General features: G+C 38.5%; 1 protein-coding gene across 1 annotated transcript in view; it reads right to left on the reverse strand.

Moving 5' to 3' along the window:
- TMEM39A (transmembrane protein 39A) overlaps positions 1–21539 on the reverse strand; it is a 31379-nt gene that overhangs the window by 4806 nt on the left and 5034 nt on the right. Inside the window, exons 3-7 of the mRNA XM_033089996.1 lie at positions 17678–17900; positions 12103–12186; positions 7635–7789; positions 1795–2143; positions 834–1021 (exon numbers count right to left, since the gene is read on the reverse strand). Of these exons, the coding sequence (XP_032945887.1) occupies positions 834–1021; positions 1795–2143; positions 7635–7789; positions 12103–12186; positions 17678–17900 (999 nt within the window). The remainder of the gene's footprint in view (positions 1–833; positions 1022–1794; positions 2144–7634; positions 7790–12102; positions 12187–17677; positions 17901–21539) is intronic.

The raw sequence follows: 21539 nt of genomic DNA on the forward strand, positions 1-21539 counted from the left end.
AATTGAAGGGAGGACTCTGAGAGGGAGAGGGGAAGGGAAGGTCACCTCAATCTGTCCCACTTAATTAGGAGAGAATTTCTAGGTGATGAAATTTGTGAAATGTTCAAATTATAAAAGGGAGGAAGATGAACAGGTCCAGATCTGAGAACAAGGTATGATGAAGGGTTCAGCAGTGAGAGAACAAAAGGATTCTAAAGTGAGCCATGTTGGATCTTGGGATCATGCAGAGAAATGACTGTTAAGGGGACAGACACAATGAGAAGAATACTCAGAGAGAAACCATGAGGGACAGTTTTTATTTAAGTAAGGGAAAAGCAAGGAAATATCCATTAGTGAGTTTAAAAAGAAAAAATTAATTAAAAATGCAGGCAAGAAAAATTACTAAAACACATGACCATGTATTAGAAATAAAAGATGAGAGAAGCAAATTCCAGCTGTGAGATGATTAGCTAGCAACTATTTAGTTGTGGCAATGAAGTGAGAAGATGAATTTTACAGTCTTCTAAAGAGAATTAAAAATACATCATGATTCTTTGAATTTGGGCAAAGGGTTAAGACTGAAAGAAAACTCCAAGATTATAGCTTGGGAAACAAGTCAGACACTCTAGAGTGACTGGGCAGTTGAAAGGTAGGAGGCATTTAGGAGAAACTGGGGATGGTGGTGGAAATGAAATTAATGTCCCCTGTGTTCGGTTTAGTGATAAGAATCCATGTAGACAAAAACTACAACTGAAATGTTCAAAGCCAAGAACAAGAATGGCATACAAAGCAAATAAACATGACCAGCAGCATGGAGAAAGGTGTCGTGTGGTTTTAACCTCCAGCCTACTCACATGTGCTGGGGAGCATTGCTGTAGGACCCATGTTCGAGCTTCTGCCACTTGCCCAGATGAGCAGCTGATTTATGCAGCAAATCACAGTATTTGGATGGCAGCAGTTGTGTGGTGAGCATGACAAAAGCATTGATCCACACCATAATGAGGTGCTCACACGACCAGCGCATGTCGTAGTACTGGGTACTCTGGAAGAGATCAGAAGAGAGAGAAATGATCCATGCACTGGTGAGCGAGAAGGGAGAGATGGGTGTACATATGCCCCGCAGACAAATGCCATACTGAGTCACACATGCACTGGTTGTCCTGCTGTCCGTGCAGAAAGTTCAAGAGCAGAGTCCTCCAAATCCTTCAACCTGACTTCCTGGCTGTGTGAGTTAGGGCTGGGAGGGAGAGGCAATTATGTTTTAAGTGCTTCCTTTCTAGAAGAAGTGAGTGCTCCCTGTGAACGACCACTCCGGCTGCAGATGTGCTTCTCAGTGGGTGAAGGGCACTAAATGTCTCAAAAGATTTTGGGCGCAAGTGACATCCGGACCATTTGTCTTTTCTACTGAAGTAAACCAAAGTTTAGATAAAGGTTAGATGAAAATCAAGGCAACTCCTGATAACCATGTTAAGATCGATCACAGTAGGCTACATTTGACTGAAACCTCGGTCCTCTTAAACTACTCCACACTGATTCTATTGTAAGTACGTTTTTTTCTCCCTGGAAACTAGAAAAAGAAAACTTAAAAAAAAAAAAAGGAAAAGAAAAACAGAGGGGCCACCACGGGTGCATCACATGTATGGAAATACCTATCCGCCAACCAGGAGCGGTATTAGTGCACTCCAGATGCAGCCGAACTCCACCATCCAGGCTGCCAAAGGGGAGACAGAGAAAAGGGGGATTAAATAAGAAATGCCCAGTTTATGCCATTCACACACAAATCCAGGAAGCACATGAAAGCACATAAGCACTTACCTTCACAAAACACAGGGGGAGAAAGGCAACATAGTAGGCACTGAAGAGGGAGTTGAAGAGAACTTCCTTGATTCTGTGGTTGAAATCTGCTTTCAGACATTCTACTTCATTGCGGATGAGGTCTGGAGACAGGGGGCAGCTGTGGGTGGGGATGGGCGTGGCGTTATTGAACTGCTCTTTTAGAGACTCCAGCAGTAAGGACAGGAAGTCTTTGGATTTAGCCAAGCCACCCACAGCCGAGGCACTTTCCTCTACGGCCTGGTGCTGCACCACGTAGTTATAGTCTGTGAGGAGAAGATGAGCTCTGCTGTCTTGGTGGAAACAGCACAGAGGAACATAAACACCAAACCTGTAGAAAAGGTAAATGTGAGAATGAGACCACAGGTGCCCCCTAAGATCCGATCTAGTAACTGTGTGAGTCAAACAGTCACGATTCACTCGAGTAAACAGAAACATAAGGGGGACTTTGCTGATGGTAAGTTCACTATTTGGGAAGCTCTTTAACTAGTTTCTTCCCACAAAGGCCATATGCATTCATTGTAGAATAAAGGAAAACTACAGAAAATCAAAATGACAAGATATAAATCATCTAGAAATAATTATTTTTATAATTGGGTATATAGACTCTATACTTTTTCCTTTTATATGTTTAGCCTCATACAGTATAAACTGTTTTGTAACCTGCTGTTTTAACTGGGTGTGTTGGGCATTTTCTATTGTCATTAAATATTTTTCTGTTTAACAATTTTTAAAGATACAGTATTTTCATACCGATGTACCATAATTTTACCCATTTCTCTCTTTTTGGAAACTTAGGCTGTTTCTTACTTTCCACTACCATAAATATCAATGGGATAAACACTTTCCTACACAGATCTTTGTGGACATCTGATAATTTTCGAATGGTATGCCCTTCACATCCAGTTTGGTGAGGGGCTACCCTGTCTCTCTACTATGTCACCCACCTGACTCCCACAAGCTCTCCTAGTTCCCCTAGTTTCTCTACAGATCTCACCACTCCATATATTTTCCATGTTTACTAGGTTTTTATTTGGGGTTTTTATTCCCCTTGGCCTGTCCTCCCCTCACTACAATGTAAACTCCATGAACCAGAGATTTTAGTCTGCTTAATTCACTGCTGTATCTTTGATGCCTAGAGAGTAGTGGCTGAAATATACTAGGCACTCAATAAATATTTGATGGACTAATGGAAAAAATTCCAGAAGTACAACAAATTTCTACAATTAGAACTACTTGGTTAAAGGACTGAATATTTTCAAGACTTTTCATAACTTCTTGTAGTTACTCCAACCTTTGGTTCCTAAAAAATTTTTTTAAATACTTCCCTAGGTCCTCATTAAGTAACTTCCACATTGTAACTGAGGTATTGTAAATAAAATGGTCCTTTCACTGACATAAATTCTGATATGAAAAAGAGCAAATAAAGATATATTTAGTTATACATTTTATTTTAAAAAATTAACAAATGTCACTTGTTCATATTTTCTATAGAGGGAGAAAGGATGAGCTTATTAGTAAGAGAATGGTTAGCAGCAGCTCCGACGTCTACCGCGAATGTGCCCTGAGATAGTAGGGTGGGAGGGGGGAAATGTAGAAGTATCGGGCAGAAGAATTCACACATGTACAAAACTGTGAAGACCAGAGAAGGCTGTAAGCTGAACATTGCTGAAACACAGACTGCACATGGAGGGGTAGGGGTATATGGCTGGGGTGTGTGGTAGATTGCAATAATGGTCCCATTTCTTTACCCTTCCTTGTAGTTTCACCTGTCGCCACGTAAATACACAGCCCTCATTCTGTGGGTGAGGTGACCCTGCCCTGTCGCTATAACTTGGCTCAACAATGTGACTTATTCCGGCCAATGGGATAGCAAAAGACATACTGTAATCAGAAGCATGAAATGGACTTGCATACTGAGCTTGCTCCTTGCCACTGTCAATTTCATGTGGTCACATCCAGGGTAGTCTGCCAGAGCATGAAAGACCTGTGGAGCAGAGCTGAGTTGTCCTAGTTATCTAAACTGACAGCCAATCAATCCTACATATGTGACTGAACACAGCTAAGATCAGGAAAGTCTCCTGACTTCCAGCTGACCCCAACACATGCATAATAAATACATATTGCAGTATGCTACCATGATTTAGTGGTTGTTTGTTACAGAATTTTGTGGCAGTAGATAACTGATACAGCATAGAATGAGAGAAACTGGAAAGGTAGCATCGAAGGCTTAGACCATGGAGTGCTTTGTAAGATAGAGGAAATAATTCATTCAAGAATTTTAAAGAGGGTTTGTAAAATGATTCAACTTCGATTTTGAAAACCATTCTAGCTACAATGAAAAATGGAATGGAGTGCAAGAATGGATTACCAGAAGACCAGATGGAGCTTTAGAATGTAGTAGCAGAGATTATGGAAAGCAGTGGACTAGATATAAGATAAACACACGAGCTAAAACTGTTAGTCTTTGGACTAATTTATCCTAAATTGAGAAGCTATTTTAGATAAAATTTTTAAAAAAGGAGAAAAAAAAAGAGAGACAGAAGAGTCCCTTTCTTTTTTAACCTATGGATAAATAAGAAAATAAAGATGTAGTTATTGCCATTACCTAGTATTTTAAGTTCCTCATACCTAATTTTTAAATTGAAGTTAGATAAAAGTTAGATTATACAACTTTTAAAAAGTAAAGATAAATATATTCCAACCTAAAATTTGTTTAAATTACTTGCTTATTTCATTGTTTTACAGGGGTGTGGAAAGCCTCCAAGAATAAGGAAGCTTCTTTATATACCTAAATTGAAATGCAAGTTTGCTGGCCCTTTTGATGATGGTAATCCTCTTAAACCTGACCAAAATATTCCTTGACATATACATAATTAGCCTTTTGAATCTGATATGGTTAACCTTCCAAATGATTCGACCAGCTATTATTGGTAAATAGAATAACAATCACTTGTTTTCTTTTCCCCCCCTTTTTTCCGCCCCCACCCCGTGCTCCGGTTCAAGCCATTGTGTCTCAGTCTAGTTGTTTAGGACACAGCTCCCTGGCCCAGGCTGGTATTATGAGCCAGTCGGTAGTCGGTGGGCTGCTCACAGCAGCTCACGGCAGCTCTCGCCGGCTGCTGGCCACTCATGACGGCACACAGCAGCTCACGGCAGCTCACACCAACCTCCGGCTGCTCACGGCAGCCCAGCTCCAGGGAGAGCCGTTGTTCACAATGTTAGCTGTAGAGGGCGCAGCTCACTGGCCCGTGTGGGAATCGAACTGGCGACCTAGGCGTTAGGAGCACGGCGCTCCAACCACCTGAACCACCAGGCTGGCCCACAATCACTTGTTTTCAACTCAAGGAGCTGAAATATTAATCAAGAAATACTGAAACAACTGATACAGAATGTAATATACTTTATAAGAAATCTGAATCGTAAAAATTTATGTTTATAACACAGAAAATTCACTTTGTAGGAGAAAGTTAAGTGAGACAGTTGCTCCACAACTGAGCTGATGAGTACCTTAAATAATTGTTTAAACAATATAATTAGACCTACCCATAGGACGATCAATACAAAGCCTCTTCCTGCCATCCTTGCTTTGATTTTATACTATGTGACCACCCATATAAATTCACGCTTACACTTCAGCATCATAAATGGTATAAAGCAATGATTCTCAAACTTGAATAAGCATTAGAATCATCTGGAGGGCTTGTTAAAAGACAAATTGCTTGGCCCTACTTTCCAGAGTTTCTGTTTCAACAGGTTTGGGGTAGACTCTGAGAATTTCTATTTCTAATAAATTTCCAGGAGAGGCTGACGCTGCAGTTCTGGGAACCACACATTGAGGCCTACCAATTAGAGTACGGAATGGTTCACACAAGGGCTCTGGAATCCAACACATCTTCTCACTTAAGCGACCACGGGAAAGTTTTTAAATCTCTTCAACTGTCTTTATCTGTGGCAAAGGCTGCTGATTGTCTGCCAATAGCCACTGTTCTTCCGCTCTTCCACAGCAACAGAATTTTTAGTTGAGATACAGCTGCTCTATTAAAGACTTAATTTTCCAGCCTCCCTTACAATCTATCCTTCTTAGGAGCAAAAAGATAGCAGGATCCTGGGTCCAGATACCATGGAGCTACCACAGCTACTCAAGATGACTTACACACATACTATATAGGAAAGAGGAATCAACTTCGAACCCTTTTAGCCACTATTATCTTGGATCTGTTATAGCAGACTAAATGCACTGCATCCTGGGTTCCTGTGATAATTTCATTAGGTGATGTTCATAAGCATGTAGCCCAGCACTTGACACATAAAGAAAGCTCAATAAATGTTTGCTATCTGTAACCATTCAATGAAGAAAGTATGGGCCAAATGTGTACAAGTTAAACTATGCAAAAGTAGTAGTTAGTTTAATAAGCCAATATGTATAATAAGATACCACTATACACTCATCAAATACGTGAACATTTAAAAAATGGAAGACATCAGATGCTGACAAAAATGTGGAGCAACCGGAACTCTTATAGAATTGGTGGGAGGATAAATATATACAACTTCTTTGGGAAAAGGTCTGGTACATTCTTATAAAATAAAACATATTCCTACCTTATGGCCTAGCAAGGCCACTCCTACATATTTCTCCCAAGAGAATGAAAACATCTTTACAAAAAAAACAAAGGCTCATCTAAGAATGTGCATTACAGTTCTATTTTTAATACTAGCCCAAACTGGAAACCACCCAGGCATTCAAAAATAAGAAAATAAACAAATTGTGGTATATTCACAGAATGAATATTACTGACATATGCAACTACATGGATGAATCTCAAAAACAATAGTCTGAGTGAAAGATATCTTACACAAAAGTGTACATAATGTATAATTCCATTTATAGGAAAGTCTACAACAAGCAAACTAATCTATGGTGGAAAAAAATCAAAACAGTGGTTGCCTCTGGGTGGCGGGGGGGGTTGATAAAAGGGGGCACAAAGGAACTTTATGGAGTAATGGTGATGTTCTATATTGGGATAGTGGTTTAAGTTACACAGGTATATGCATTTATCAAAGCTTACAGATGTACACAAGATTTGTGAATTTTATTGTATATGAATTCTACTTTAAAAGAGAAAACTGTAAACAAACATCAAATTCTAGTTATTGATATGTCTATGCTGACATATTTGGGGGGAAGTAAACTGAAGTCTGTGATTCAACTTAGAAATGCACCAAAAATGAGATAGCTTGATGGAAGGAAAGAGGAATAAATGAACAGATATGTATTATATAATTATAGTAAAATACTAATGGGCAGACTGTAGGTAGGGATTGCACAGGTGTTTGCTAAAAAATTTTCAACCTTGTGTTTAAGCTTCCAAAATAAAACGTTGGTCAAAAAAAGTATATAAAATTATAGGGCTTTAAATATGGCATACATGAACACAAAGAGCAAAGTAATTTGACCAAAAGGGTAAGAACGGTTGATCCAGTTCATTCAACTAACATTAACCACCATTTATGCCAATACAGCCAGTATACGGGGCCTTTATTTGATGAACAGAGCTAATTAAAATATATTCTCCATTGGTAATAGAGCTGTACTCTCAGATTTCCCAGGACAGTCCGGATTTATGCTATTGTCCAACTGTATCCCAGTTTAGAAACTAAATTATAGGGTCACCCTACCCACTGATTTTTTTCCAATTTTCTGAACTCTTGGTTTATATTTGAAGAATTTCACTTTCCTCTCTTTTATACTATTGTTTGCATGACCCAAATCATTTCTTTAAAGACTTACAAGAAAATGGTAAAACTGGAGTACTCACGGGTAGCCAAGGAAAAGGAGATTGAGGACTGAATGACTTCGGAAGAGATTGACGAGTGTCCAACAAAGGACCCATCCGCACAAAGTGAGTAGCACCAAGCGAGCTGATATCAGAACCATGTAGTGAATCATAGATGCGGCACCCGCTTTAGTGGCCTGCAAGTTTGGAAGCACCAATAGGAACCTTTTATAAATGACCTTATTCAAAGCAATGTGACTCAAGTAAGGACGGAAAACTGCCCCACCCCACCCTATCTTCCTCATTCTTAAAGATTCAGACATCTCCAGTCAGTTAGTTGTTTCTTCCTTGTATTCCCACAGTGCCTCATACAGAACTCTTTTAAGTTCTTATGATATTACCTAATTTTTATTCTTACATTAAGGCTTCTCAAAGGCTTCTCCATGAACCACATTCATCAGAATTAGTGGGCTGCTTATTGAACATGCAAATTCCTGCTGTCTTCCCTCGCCAGATACGGGGAACAAAATCCCGAGTCAAATAACCTGTATTTTAACAACCCACCAAATGATTTCTATGTACATAAAGACAGCTAGCCACTGATTTATCTGACTCCAGACTAGTTATAATGGCATCAACAGTAGCAACAGTTTCTATTTTTCTTTGAATCCTTCCCTCAAATTCGTTTGCTGAATTAATGTTTAGTAACCTACTGAAGCTTCAAAAAATAATCAGATCTTCTTGGACAAATCCCTATATAAATAAAAGTTTCCTTTTTGACTTCTGCAAACATGGAAATAACATATAATCACTTCCAATTCTTTACATCACAGCTGTCCAAATATTCTTCTTTAATTCCAAATCTTTAAAACTGATTAAATATAGGAAGACAACATACTTGTCTGAACATGAAGCTCTGCAATGTCATTTTCTTTCAAAATGGACTAGAAAGGAGAGAATAAGCAAAATACAGGAGAAAATGATAGACTCCTACCTTGTTTTCCCAAAAATAAGACCTAGCTGGACAATCAGCTCTAATGCGTCTTTTGGAGCGAAAATTATACTGTACTATATACTATATTATACTATACTTATACTATATTATATTATATAAGACTGGGTCTTATACTCAAATAAGACCAGGTCTTACATTAATCTTTGCTCCAAAAGACTCATTAGAGCTGATTGTCTGACTAGGTCTTATTTTTGGGGAAACACAGTATAACCTCTAAAACAGCAGTATCAGAACCCAGAAAGGGGAAAAAATTTTTTCTGGAGTCAATAACATATGGGAGGGGATAAGGAGCTTTCCAGGTCCCTCCTATATATCCATTTCTTAGTTTACTCAACATACTACATAGCATATGTAATATATATATATATGCAATATATACTACGTATTTATAGTTACTTATGAATGCAAACAATTGTATTAACATCAAGAACTGCTTACGCCTTAAATTGTAAAAAAGGCTCAAGCTGTTCTTAGCTAGAGCAGGGCAGACAGTTGCATATCACTCCCCTGAAATATACCTCTTGCCAATGTACCTCATGTTTCAAAATCTAGGGAAGATATTTCAGCCACTGGAATTAGTCCACTGCCTCCACTGTCAAAAGTTTAGAGTTAGAAATAAAAAGGCTGCTTCTGCCCAATATCACCAGAGCAGCTTGGGTATACTTATCAATTTTGCTTTATTCCAGAGTCCAAGCTCTTAACCACTGTGCCTTGTGTGACACATACTATACTAGGTCCTAGGAACCCAGTGGTAAGCAAGATGAACAGGACCTCTGTCTTTAAGAGGCTGCCCAACCAAAAAAGACACAAATTAAACTTAGATATTTACACAAATAATTATTTTTACAATTGATGATGTGCTACAAGAAAAGAGTAAGCTGCTATGGAGAACAAATAAGAAGAAGCTCTAACCTAGGGAAGGCTTCCTGAGGGAGTGATATTTCAGCTGAGATCTAAAAGATAAGCAAGAATTAGCCAGGTAAGAAGTAGAAAAATATTCCTAACACTATGTTGAGTGAGAGATACAGGATATAAAACTGTATACAGATAATGCTCCCCCCAAATATATGTATTTTCTATATGCATATGAAGAGTAGAAGGAAATTTACCAAAATGTGATTTTCTCAATAACAGGGTACTAAATAATGTTTTTAAATGTCTTATATTTTAGTGTTTTCCAAGTTTTCTTCAATAAAATGTACTATTTTTCTATTTAGAAAAACAATTTTTTAAAGAGTTGCCTCAGGTTGGTGAAACAATAGCTGAATAACTTTTTGGTCTTGTGCAACAAATAGAGAAGTAGAGTTGGCCTGGAGGTGAATAAACAGCCTATCTAGTTGGAGAGGTATTCCTCTTGGAGTAGTATTTAGCTTTCTGAATTAATTACCTCCAGCCTCTCCTTAAAAATGATTGGTCTTTCTCAGAGTAGGGATCCTTTCTGTGATATAACCAAAAAAAAAAAAAAAAAAAAAAGGCAAACATTTTAATAGAACGAAGGAAAGATGATTTATGATGGGTATTATCCATCAAATTTAAATATTTTAGAAAGAGAATCACTATACAGCTTTCATTTTAAATTTCTGAATGGGTAATATATTCACATTGCTTAAAATACAAAACGTGTAACAGTGTTTGTAGCCAAGTTTCCCTCCTACTAGTCCTATCTCCTAGACACCAACTAGGCAGCCCATTATTAGTTTGTATGTCCTTCTAGAGATAATTTATTCATATATAAGCAAATATATTTTGTTCCTTCCACCTGCCTTAAACACTGTTCTGTACTTTGCTTTTTTCACTTAATATCTCAGGTCAGTATGTGAAGACATTTTCATCTTTTTAACAGCTGCATGCTATTCCATTATGTTGATATACCATAATTATTTAAACATTCCCTTTCTGATGGACATTAAGGTACAGATTCAAGTCTTTGATTAGAAATCTGTTTACAATTAACCTCAGTATTTTGTACTATAACAATTGTAGGTTTCTTTAGAAAACCCAGCTAATATACTCTCCAACTAAGCTTATGCAAAAGCTGTTAAACTATTGTGACACCATTAGTAAAAAAAACAGCAGAGTACTTCAAGTTAGTTAGAGTCCTTGTAGGGCCAAGGTAGAAACCCCAGTTATGAAGGATTTACACACTAACTGGATATACTAATATGACACACACAGTACCATTTCTAAGCAACTGAAGAGATGAAACAAAATCATTCCCTGCTGTTTTAACAGATGTAAACATAAAACTCCATTGAGTTCCTCTAAAGAAAGAACATAGGTTCTCAATATATCCAAAAGTAAGCTTCTACTTTCATGACCTAAATAAAGAACCTGGGAGAAAAGGTTATAGACAGCCTTTCCCACTGTGAAAAACATGATCTACCAATGTTTTTTAGTTAACTTCAAATGGTTTTCATATTATGACTTAATATCTGTAATCACTCTGTGTTTGTAGAAAGAAGATTCCTGAAAATTAGAGCTAACAGACCCAAAGACTTTCCATATATGTTTTGGAAGAAAAAAGTTGGCCCTCAGTTATCTGTGATTATAGTAACTATTCATTTAAAATTTCACAGTGAATTATAAAGTCCAAGATTAAAATTATTAGCCACTTTAGCTAACATTTTTTTGTTGTTATAAGAATCATTTATAATGCACAAGATAACAAAATCTTAACAAAATACATTTACCTTCCTCCCTCACTGGAGTTTACAAATATAGTGTTTCAGGGCAAAGGGTGCCACGATTGTATTTGTATTTTTAAATGCTCACACTGACTGCTATATGGAGAATATATTAATATTATAGTGGAGCAAGATCAATTAAGAAGCTATTGCTTTTGACTCAGGTGAGAAATGATTGAACACGGTGAATAGCAATGGAGATGAAGCGGCCAGATTTGGGATACATTATACCATCAGCCAATTCTATAAACAACTTAATTTTTAAAAAGATATTAATAATGTCCCAACTCTTTCCTCCACTGAGCACTAAACATAGATTTTAATCTTTAAGACTAGTTCTATGCCAATTTGTATGTTGCCATTTTAAAATTTCAAGTTTTAATGAACTGAAACAAATGTCTCTTGCTAGCAACTCCACAAATGATACACAAATAATTTCAAGTGAATATTACTTGAAACAATAATATTGTTTTAGATGCAACTGTTTATTTACATAAAACTCTTCATATCAAGTTACCTAAAATTCATCTTACTTTTACTGTTAACTATTAAAATTAGAAAATATTGTACTTAAGAACTTGGAAGCTAGAAATAACCTCTTCCCAAATGAGATTTCTAACAATTCTCTTGAGTCATTAAATATACTGTAGGAAAGCCTTTTAAAAAGAACTAGCACGATTCATGTAGAAATAAAGAAACTAATTTATAATTGTATTCAAATTATATTTGGACACTTCATGTTTTCAATCTGAACCTATTCTACTATCTAACTCCAGCTACAAGTGATAGAATATAGTGAATGAGCTGTTACCTCTGAGATGAGGGCCCACACAAGCCTCCTTGCAAGCATCACTGTGATGAATGCTGCCAGGTGGTAATCAATGAGATGAAAATTCTGTAAGAGAAACAAATAATTTCATCAGAAATAAATAAACGTGTAACCAGTTTTAACTATTACAGGAAGAGGTTTGCCCCCTCAAAAGATCTTCCTTAGGTGATGTACCTGACAGTTACAGACCACGGGAATCTGAGAGATCTTGAAGAGACCACCTATCTTCTACTTCTCCTTTCGTGACAAGTTGCTTTAACTTCTCAAACACTATTTTAAACTACCTGGAAATGTATTCCTCTCCTTTTTGTAAAGCTTACTATATTAAAGGGAAAAGATTACAGTTTGGGGTTAACAAGTGATAACCTGCAGGATTATGGCAAGAATAATTTATCTAAAATGCCATATTTGTGAGTGTCAAATTTAATGGATCAGTTGGAATTGCCAGTCTATAGGAATTACTATTGTTGGTGTCTCTTAATGCAATCCATTGGTAATCTACTAACCTAAATTCCCTACTCGCTGAAACATCAATTACATTCAGTCTTTCTCCTTACTTTGATTTAAAAACATGTCTTATATTTGATCTCTTCTTCCTATAAAATGATAGCATTACCTACGTGCTAAACACAGTTCCTTCTAGTTCTAAGTCTGTATAACTATAACTGTGATACTAAACAAATGAAGTCATTAGCAACCAACAAAATCGGGATGTATTTTCATTTTGATGGTCAAAAGGCCTGTAGGTTTCCACAGTTCTGCTTCCAGAATAAAAAGTTGAATTTCTCAATTCATTCAGTAAATATATAGTAGGCACCCATGACGTGCCAAGTATTCTTGACACTGAGGGTGCAGTGCTGAAGAATGAGACAGGGATCTTGCCATCCTGGATCTTACTTTTTACTGCAGTGTGAGAGGGCAAGGGGGTGGCAGAGCTTACTAGTTCTCTCTCTTCTGCCATCACAGCAGAATTTAACTGGGCACTGACTCCCAGCTAACTACAGAATTATTTCCCAGCCTCCCTTGCAAAAACTACTTGTAAATAAAGGAGGTGAGAGGAAGTAATGTGTACAACTTCCAAGCCATGCATGCTCTTAAAGGAAGGAGTTGTCTCTTTCTCCTTTCCTCCTTCCTGTCAGCCAGATTATGATGACAGGACTTGGAGTAGCTTACTTTGGACCATGGTTGAGAAGCATGTTGGGGGTGGCAGAACAATAGACACAAAGAGTTGCCACAATGGCCTTATATCACCTACCTAATTTTTATTTAGTAGGGAAATAAGCTTCTTTTCTCTTTTAGCCACCCTGTTACAGTAGCTAAACCCTTATCTTTAATAAATTTGTTTAAGGGAGAAGGCTAATGACAATAAACAAGCTAAGAAGTAAAAGCATTTCAAATAGTTGTAACTGCTGGCAAGAAGTAAAAGTGATAAATAACGACTGGGAAAGGGGGTGCAGAGCCAATTTAAATTGGTTGTTAGAGAAGACAGTATTTGGGCTGAGAACTAAATGATAAAAAAACACCAGCAATATCTGGGGCGACAGTGCCTAAGGCAGAGGAAGAAGAAATCACAAAGCCCCAAAGGCAGGAAAATAGACGTACATTTGAAAATCAGCAAGAAGGCTGAAATGAGGTAATGAGCAACAAAAGATCGAGTTTATATATGTTTTTCTGTAATGGGAAGTCATAAAAGTGTTTCAGGCAAAGGGTGCCACGATTGTATTTGTATTTTTAAATGCTCACACTAATTGCTATATGGAGAATATATTAATATTATAGTGGAGCAAGATCAATTAAGAAGCTATTGCTTTTGACTCAAGTGAGAAATGATTATGGATTGAACAGGGTGAGTAGGAAAGGAGATGGTGTGGCCAGATTTGGGATACATTTTAAAGGTGGAACAGCCAGAATGTCATGAGAGTGGCTGACCATACGCTCCTCAGGTCATTTCCTTTCCCCCCTGACTATCTGTTTTGGATTCTAACAATACTTAGCCCTTCTTGGTTTTGAGTCCTCCTTGCTCACCCCACTCCTCCAAAGTAAAGCAAGCAAGTTCCCTCAACTCCCTAGCTAATGTCTAAGGGTCTTATTTAGGCATCAACAGTCCATCTAAGACGTTTTTTTAATAGCAAAGGATTTAAGTGCCGGGCCAGCCGGGTGGCTCAGGCAGTTGGAGCTCCATGTTCTTAACTCCGAAGGATGCCGGTTCGATTCCTACATGGGCCAGTGGGTCTCAGCCACAGGGTTGCCAGTTCGATTCCTCGAGTCCCGCAAGGGATGGTGGGCTCCACCCCTGCAACTAAGATTGAACACAGCACCTTGAGCTGAGCTGCCACTGAGCTCCCGGATGGCTCAGTTGGTTGGAGTGCGTCCTCTCAACCACAAGGTTGCCGGTTCGACTCCCGCAAGGGATGGTGGGCTGCGACCCCTGCAACTAGCAACAGCAACTGGACCTGGAGCTGAGCTGCGCCCTCCACAACTAAGACTGAAAGGACAACAACTTGAAGCTGAACGGTACCCTCTACAACTAAGATTGAAAGGACAATAGAAAGCTAAAAACTTGACTTGGAAAAAAGTCCTGGAAGTACACACTTTTCCCCAATAAAGTCCTGTTCCCCTTCCCCAATAAAATCTAAAAAAAAAAAAAAGATTTAAGTGCCTAAAGTATCTTGTTATTAAGCAAATTTTGTCACATTCTAAATCACTGAAAATTGGTTATCTACTTATGATTAACTCTATAAACCGGAATATTTGATTAATCAGAGAACTCCACTCCTGATTATTCTGAATAATTTACCATACTACTTCTAGCTTTTATGTTTCTTAGGGTTAAGACTCATTCAGCCAACTGCTTGACAGCTAGAACGATACTGTACATATTCAGATATACTTTTTGATAATTATTAAGATCTTAAAATGGAAAAAGAAAAACCTAATATGTAAATGTGACACATTTCTGAGTCAGATGTGCATGACAACTTAAAAGAGACAGCCCACCAGGTGAGGTCTGAGTCCCTTCTAGACATCCCAGTGAGGCTGCCACCTGCTATGCATGAACACCGGCAGTGATACGAAGTAACTAGGTCTCTCACAGCCCATTTATCTTTGAGCAGCTCACTGATTCAGGCCCCTTTCAGACTCATGGGCTAAAATCTTACCTTATTTGCTATTCCATGTGTGTTACTTTTAGCTCCACAATTAAACTGTGAGCTTTGTGTGAGCAAGGGTCATAGGTGGCAGATAAGTGAGAAAGTCCACACGATGACCTCCTTTAAGTGTGCCTTCCTCTACTACAGAATAGAAAGCTAAAAACTATGAACGTTCTATATTTGATTTAGTTTCTGCCAAACAGGTATCTCGTAAAACTTGAACTGAGAACTGAGTGAAATGAGGAGAGTGGCAAGTGAAAGGCAGCCATTTATGGTGGTGCATCAGCGCCAAAGCATCATTCTGGAGTCAGCAGTGTAGCAGCAGCTCCTGACTGACAGGAGCACTGGCTCCCTTCGTTTCAAGGAAACATTTGTAGGGGACTTATTTATTTATTTATTTTTAATTAGTTTCAGGTGCACAAAACACAGTAATAGTTAGACATTTATCATTTATATCCCTCACACAGTGACAACTCCCCTCCCCCCATCCACTATCCCTCTGACATCGCACACAGCCATTACATTTCCACCGTCTCTATTCCTAATGCTGTACTCCGCTTCTTGTAACTATATACATATATAAACTTGCAGTTGACATTCATTATTGTTCAGCTTCAGGTGTACAGTGCAGTGATCAGGCATCTACATCTTCTGTAGGGGACTTTTAAAAGAACTTTCATAAGAAATGGCTGACTGGGAAAAGAGCTTTTTGATTAGCCTGAAAATTCATTAAGTGAGAAGTTTTCATAGGATGTCAAAGTGGAAATTGCATAATGACCTACGCAACAAGTAATTATGGAGTAACCATAGATTAAATACAGAAAGTAAAGCATAGCAGATAGGTCTAGATTTGAGTGCTCACTGTGTCACTATGTGATTTTGAGCTAGTTGCATAATTTCTAGGTCTCGTATTTCTCACTTATAAAATGGGAGTCATACAGTAGTACCGACCTATTTTTACAAAGAGTAAATGAGATAATCACTGCAAATAACCAGCAAGTATCTTAATAAGTGTTTGCCAATGTCACTGTTAAGATAGTGAGGTATTTATAGCGTGACATAGCTGGAAGAAGACTTAAAGATCAGCTGATCCAAACTCTTCATTTTATAACACTGTGTCCAAAGAAGGATGAAGTACAGTTCCTACACTCAATAAATTCATAATCCAGGTGGGGAAGAAAGACTATTAAAAATAAAGCATACAATTTGGCACTAAATCACTATAATTCTTAAATGAAAAAAGTGAAATTCTTTTCACCTGATATTGAATCGATAGGTGGTCAATGTGGAAAGAAAATTCTTAATAGTTAATTCCTGGAACAACCAAGTGATACAAATATTTAAAATAAAAATGTTTATTCCCTTTCCATACTATCTTGAAAATTTTGGTCCACATTTCCTTTCTATGTTCACCAGGCCAGGGAAGTTTTCTAATCATTTGTAAGTCACGGACACATAAACTACCCAGGACAATAATGTTTCTCCTAGAGCATATCTCCATTACCCATCCAAATCTGCCACCACCAACCACTTATCTGTCAAGTGACCTGACTAGCCTTACCCGTTATTTTACACACCCACCTATGGAGAACCTTCTCTGCATCAAGATGATCACAGCCCTCCGAAATAACTGGAAAGAAGGTAGAAGAAACCTACAATATATTGTGATGTACTTTAGCAAAGACAGCTAGTTTTGGTCTCAATTTTATTTTTGTAACAGTCCAATTTTACTCAGGGTAACAATTAACCCAGTAAAAGAACTATATTTTCCAGCCTCCCTTGCACCTAGGAGTGGACACAGATAAAATGATGTGCGTCGGGCCAGTAGCAACTCTCCTTTCTAATTCCCTTTGCTCTTTCCCCTTTCTTGCTGACAGGGATGGACCACAGCCAACTTGAAGGCCACACGTTGGAAGACAGCTGCCTCCATCAGCCTGGGTCCCCTAATCGACCAAAGGTCCTGCCAACCAGGGCCACTGCCTCAAACTGTTGTATGTTTGAAGCATTATACAATTTTGGGTTTATTTATGCTACAGAAGCTACCATTATCCTAATACAGACATAAAAGGGTACAGTTCCTGGAATTTAATCATGTTGGCCCCTTAAACTTCCGACAATTACATGGTGTAGAGAAAGCTAAATATCAAAACCTTCTGTGATATTATAATACATCATTTAAATGTTTTCTGCATTTTTATTTATGTTTTTCTTTCCTCCAGTCACAGACCGAAGCCAGACATTTATTATTTGAATCTTACGACATTATATTTCTGAAAGTAATCTGTGGTTTAACAGAAAAACATTTTATGAGAAAAAAAATTAGTAAGAAAAATAATTTCTGCACATAGTTTTCCAACCAGTTTCTTGGCTAAGTAACATGAAGAACTTAAAGGCTTATTAAGACTTACCAAAGAAGTACAAGAAGCAGGATGATTGTAAGGATACCACCACACTGTTTTATAGATGTTTATGTACTGAATGAACAGAGCCACCAGCAGGTAGATGAAAAAGAGAAATTCAAAGAGCAGGCTCCCATCCACAGGCAAATCAGGAATTTGGCAATGACGAACAGGACCTGGGGTGATTAAGGCTGTGATAGGTGGGACCGGAAGGCCAATAGCACTACCATTCCTGAAAGAGAAAACGAGGGTTAACGCCAGTAGTGACGCCCTGCAGTGTCACAGGGCACGGGGCCCCTGCTTCCTTCTCCACCTACCCTTTCACTGTTAGCTTTCCCCACAACTCTGTCCTAGGATCTTTGGCTCGTGTCTTCTCCCTCTACACACTCTTTCTCAGTGACCTCCTATGCGGCCATGACTTCCATTACCTTCTACATGCTGAAAACTAAAATTTCTTTCCATAGAGATTGCTGCTGAGTTCTGGACCATGTTATCAAGCTGTGTACTGGACATCTCTGTGTTCTCCTCCTGCAGTCCTGACCCTAGTTCATGTCCCACCCAGTTAGCTGCCCACACCAGAAACCTGGGGGTCATATGAGAACTTCGCTTCTAACTCACCACATCCAATCACTCTCTAAATCTTATATATTCCACTTTATAAAACTTTTTCCAAACTGTACCCTCTTCTCTAAACCCCACTGCCTTAGTTCAAGCAGTTACTCTTTTTCATCTAAAGTACTGCAGTAATCTCCCTAAATTCAACTCCACTTTCACCAAATCCTCCAATCTGCCTTCAGAGATCTTTCTAAAGTGAAACTCTGATAGTGTTACTCTCTTGCCTAAACCCTTTAATGACTTTGCACTGCTGATAGGATAATTAATACCCAGAAATTTTTAGTATGTCCCATGAATCCCTCTGCTTACCAGACCAGCTCCATCTCTTATCACAATTCCACATGCACCCTACACAATATCCACACTATTTGCTATCTGTGAAGATGCATACTATTCTTTTGTACACACCATTCCTTTTACCGGCAATACCCTCCAAAACCACCTTCCTTAACTCCTCACATACACTTACTGACAAAATCCTTCAAGACTTAAAATGGTCAAGCATATCCTACAAGAAGCTTACTCTGACTCACTCCATCAAAACTCGTTCATATCTCCTCTGTACTACCATTACACCTAAGCTATGCCTCTATGCAGGGAAAAACAGAAGACAGCAGGAAAAGAGGAAGACCATATGTGAGATGGATGGACTCCATAAAAGCAGCATAGGCGTGAGTCTGCAGGAGCTGTCCTGTTAAGTATAGGACACTGTGGACATCACTCATTCATAGTCTTGCCAGGAGTAGGAGCTGACTCAATGGCATATAACATATGCCTTTACTATATGCACTCTTCATACTATTATATAATGTTTTTGCCTACATCTACGTCTATCAGACCACAATCTTAAGGAAAGAGACTGTACTTTTCCTAGTTCACTGCAAATATATACTTTTAGGTTGAGAAGATAGCAGACCAATACAGTCATAAAAGAGAGCGCGATCTCTTAAAACACAAATTAAAATATACAGGTTTTAATCCCTACCTTCTTGTTGTTTTTTCTTCCAAGCTATTTTATAGGTCAGAAATAGCTGGGCTATCTAAAACGATAAGATGGAGGAAGGGAATATAACTTCCCAGTATTTATATACCTGGAAATAGTCATAGAGATCTAAGAGAGTACTATGGCTTACAGAACAAGGAAAAGAGGCTTGGTTTAGATACTTCCAAAGAAGATTCCAGGGAAGGAACAATATTAACATTACCATTCAACTCTAAAATTTTCAAATATAGAATTCTAGCATTAGTATGTGACATTCACAACACTTCTATAACACACAGGAACGTGAACTGTGCTCATTCTGCACAGTTAGGAATACCATGGCAGGGTTGCCAGATGGCTCAATTGGTTAGAGAGCGAGTTCTCAACAACAAGGTTGCCGGTTCAATTCCCACATGGGATGGTGGGCTAGGCCCCTGCAACTAAGATTGAAAACGGCGACTGGACTTGGAGCTGAGCTGCGCCCTCCACAACTAGATTGAAGGACGACTTGGAGCTGATGGCCCCTGGAAAAACATACTGTTCCTCAATTTAAAAAAAAAAAAAAAATCTTAAGAAAAAAATTGAAAAAAAAAAATACCATGGCAGAAAACTTAGAGGAGCTAGAAGGGAAGAACAGGGATAGGGGTGGGGGTGGGGTGGGGTGTCAGAAAAAATTATAGAAGTTTCTTCCTCTCATTCTTCAATAGAACAAGCTTACCAAGGAGTAGGTTGTGATCTATCAGGTCTCCCAACCTTACCTGCTCAATCATAAACCAATCATTACCACACCACAGCCCTCTCTCTGATCCACGCAGGAGATGGACCACAGCGCTGCACAATCCCAGGAGACAACATTCACACAGAGTGCAACATGAGAAGTGCCCTCTGCAGTTGTACAATTTGGTGAACTTGAATGGAGGGGATTAATGCCAGCAGCTGATCTATTCCCTCACTCCAGTTAATCATAAGATACGAAATAAAAAACTCTGATGAGAAGTTACAAGGTTAGGAGCCCTCTATTCTACAACAAAATCGAAATTCTAATCCCTCTCCAGTCAAAAATACACCAAGGGGGAAAGCATGCTAAATTATTTGTTATGATTTAAAGGTTAAAAAGGTTCTTACAGAATTTTTTCCCAAGTGAAGACTAAGGTGCCTCTGCAGTTAACAAAGTCAATAACATGCTGGGCCTCAAGAAAGATATTCAAAACGAAGGACAAAAAATCTACACTTGTGGTAGTCTACATATGGGGGCTATTATACTTCAAGAGAAAACAGAGACAAAGGTCAAATAAAGTGATTAAGAGCATCAATGGGAAAGAGCTAGTATTCCTGTTAAGTTGAAAGCTCAAGAAGAGATATGATCAAAGTTCTTAACACACCCCACATAAAAAAAAGCTTAAATAAACAGACGTGGTCAATAATTAGTTGACCACAGAATCATAGAATATTAGTTACAGTGGTGTTATTTAGAGAAAACAAAAGTATTATTCCTCTAACAGGATATAAAATTAGATTCAAGAAAAGCAAAGTGACACAAATGTTTGAAATACAATGTGGGCAAGTTCTACTCCCAGATTTTCCACTAACCTGCTGTGGTCTTTGAGAAAGTAACTTTATATCTCTGAGCCTCAGTTTCTTCATCTATAATACAAGGGTTGGAATAGATTCTCTTCAAAGAACGCGTCTCGATGTTAACACTGAATATTCTCTTTCAAACTGCGCTGCAGATCCCCAAGACCAAGCCCAGACTTGATGATTTGCTAGGAGCACTCATAGGACTCAGCATACAGTCATGTTCACAACTCAGATTTATCATAGCAACAGGATACAAATCAGTCAGCAGAGGAAAACTACGAGTAGATGGGGCAAAGTCTGGAGAAAACCAGGTGCAAACTAAGAGGCCTTTCTCAGTCGAGTCACATAGGACGCACTTAACTCTTTCAGCAACGACTCTTGACAACACGTGTGAAGTACTGTCTACCAGGAAGGCTAATTAGTCAGTGCCCAAGGTTTTTACTGGGGGCTGGCCATGGAAACACTCTCTGCCTAGCAGTACCGAAATTCCAGACTCCGAAAAGGAAAGCAGGTGTTCAGCATAGCTAACCTAAGAAAAGGCTGCTTGCAAGGCTCGCATCTGGGAACTTGACTGGAAACTGATAGAAAAGTTTCCCTGAATAATAAGAGTGGCTCATTGTGCCTACATTTGCACAAACAATGTGGTTTCTGCTGAACATCTGCTTTGTCCTTGCACGTAAAATTTGCGTGCAGGAA

This window comes from Rhinolophus ferrumequinum, chromosome 2, assembly GCF_004115265.2.
Source record: "Rhinolophus ferrumequinum isolate MPI-CBG mRhiFer1 chromosome 2, mRhiFer1_v1.p, whole genome shotgun sequence".
Lineage (NCBI taxonomy): Eukaryota > Metazoa > Chordata > Mammalia > Chiroptera > Rhinolophidae > Rhinolophus > Rhinolophus ferrumequinum.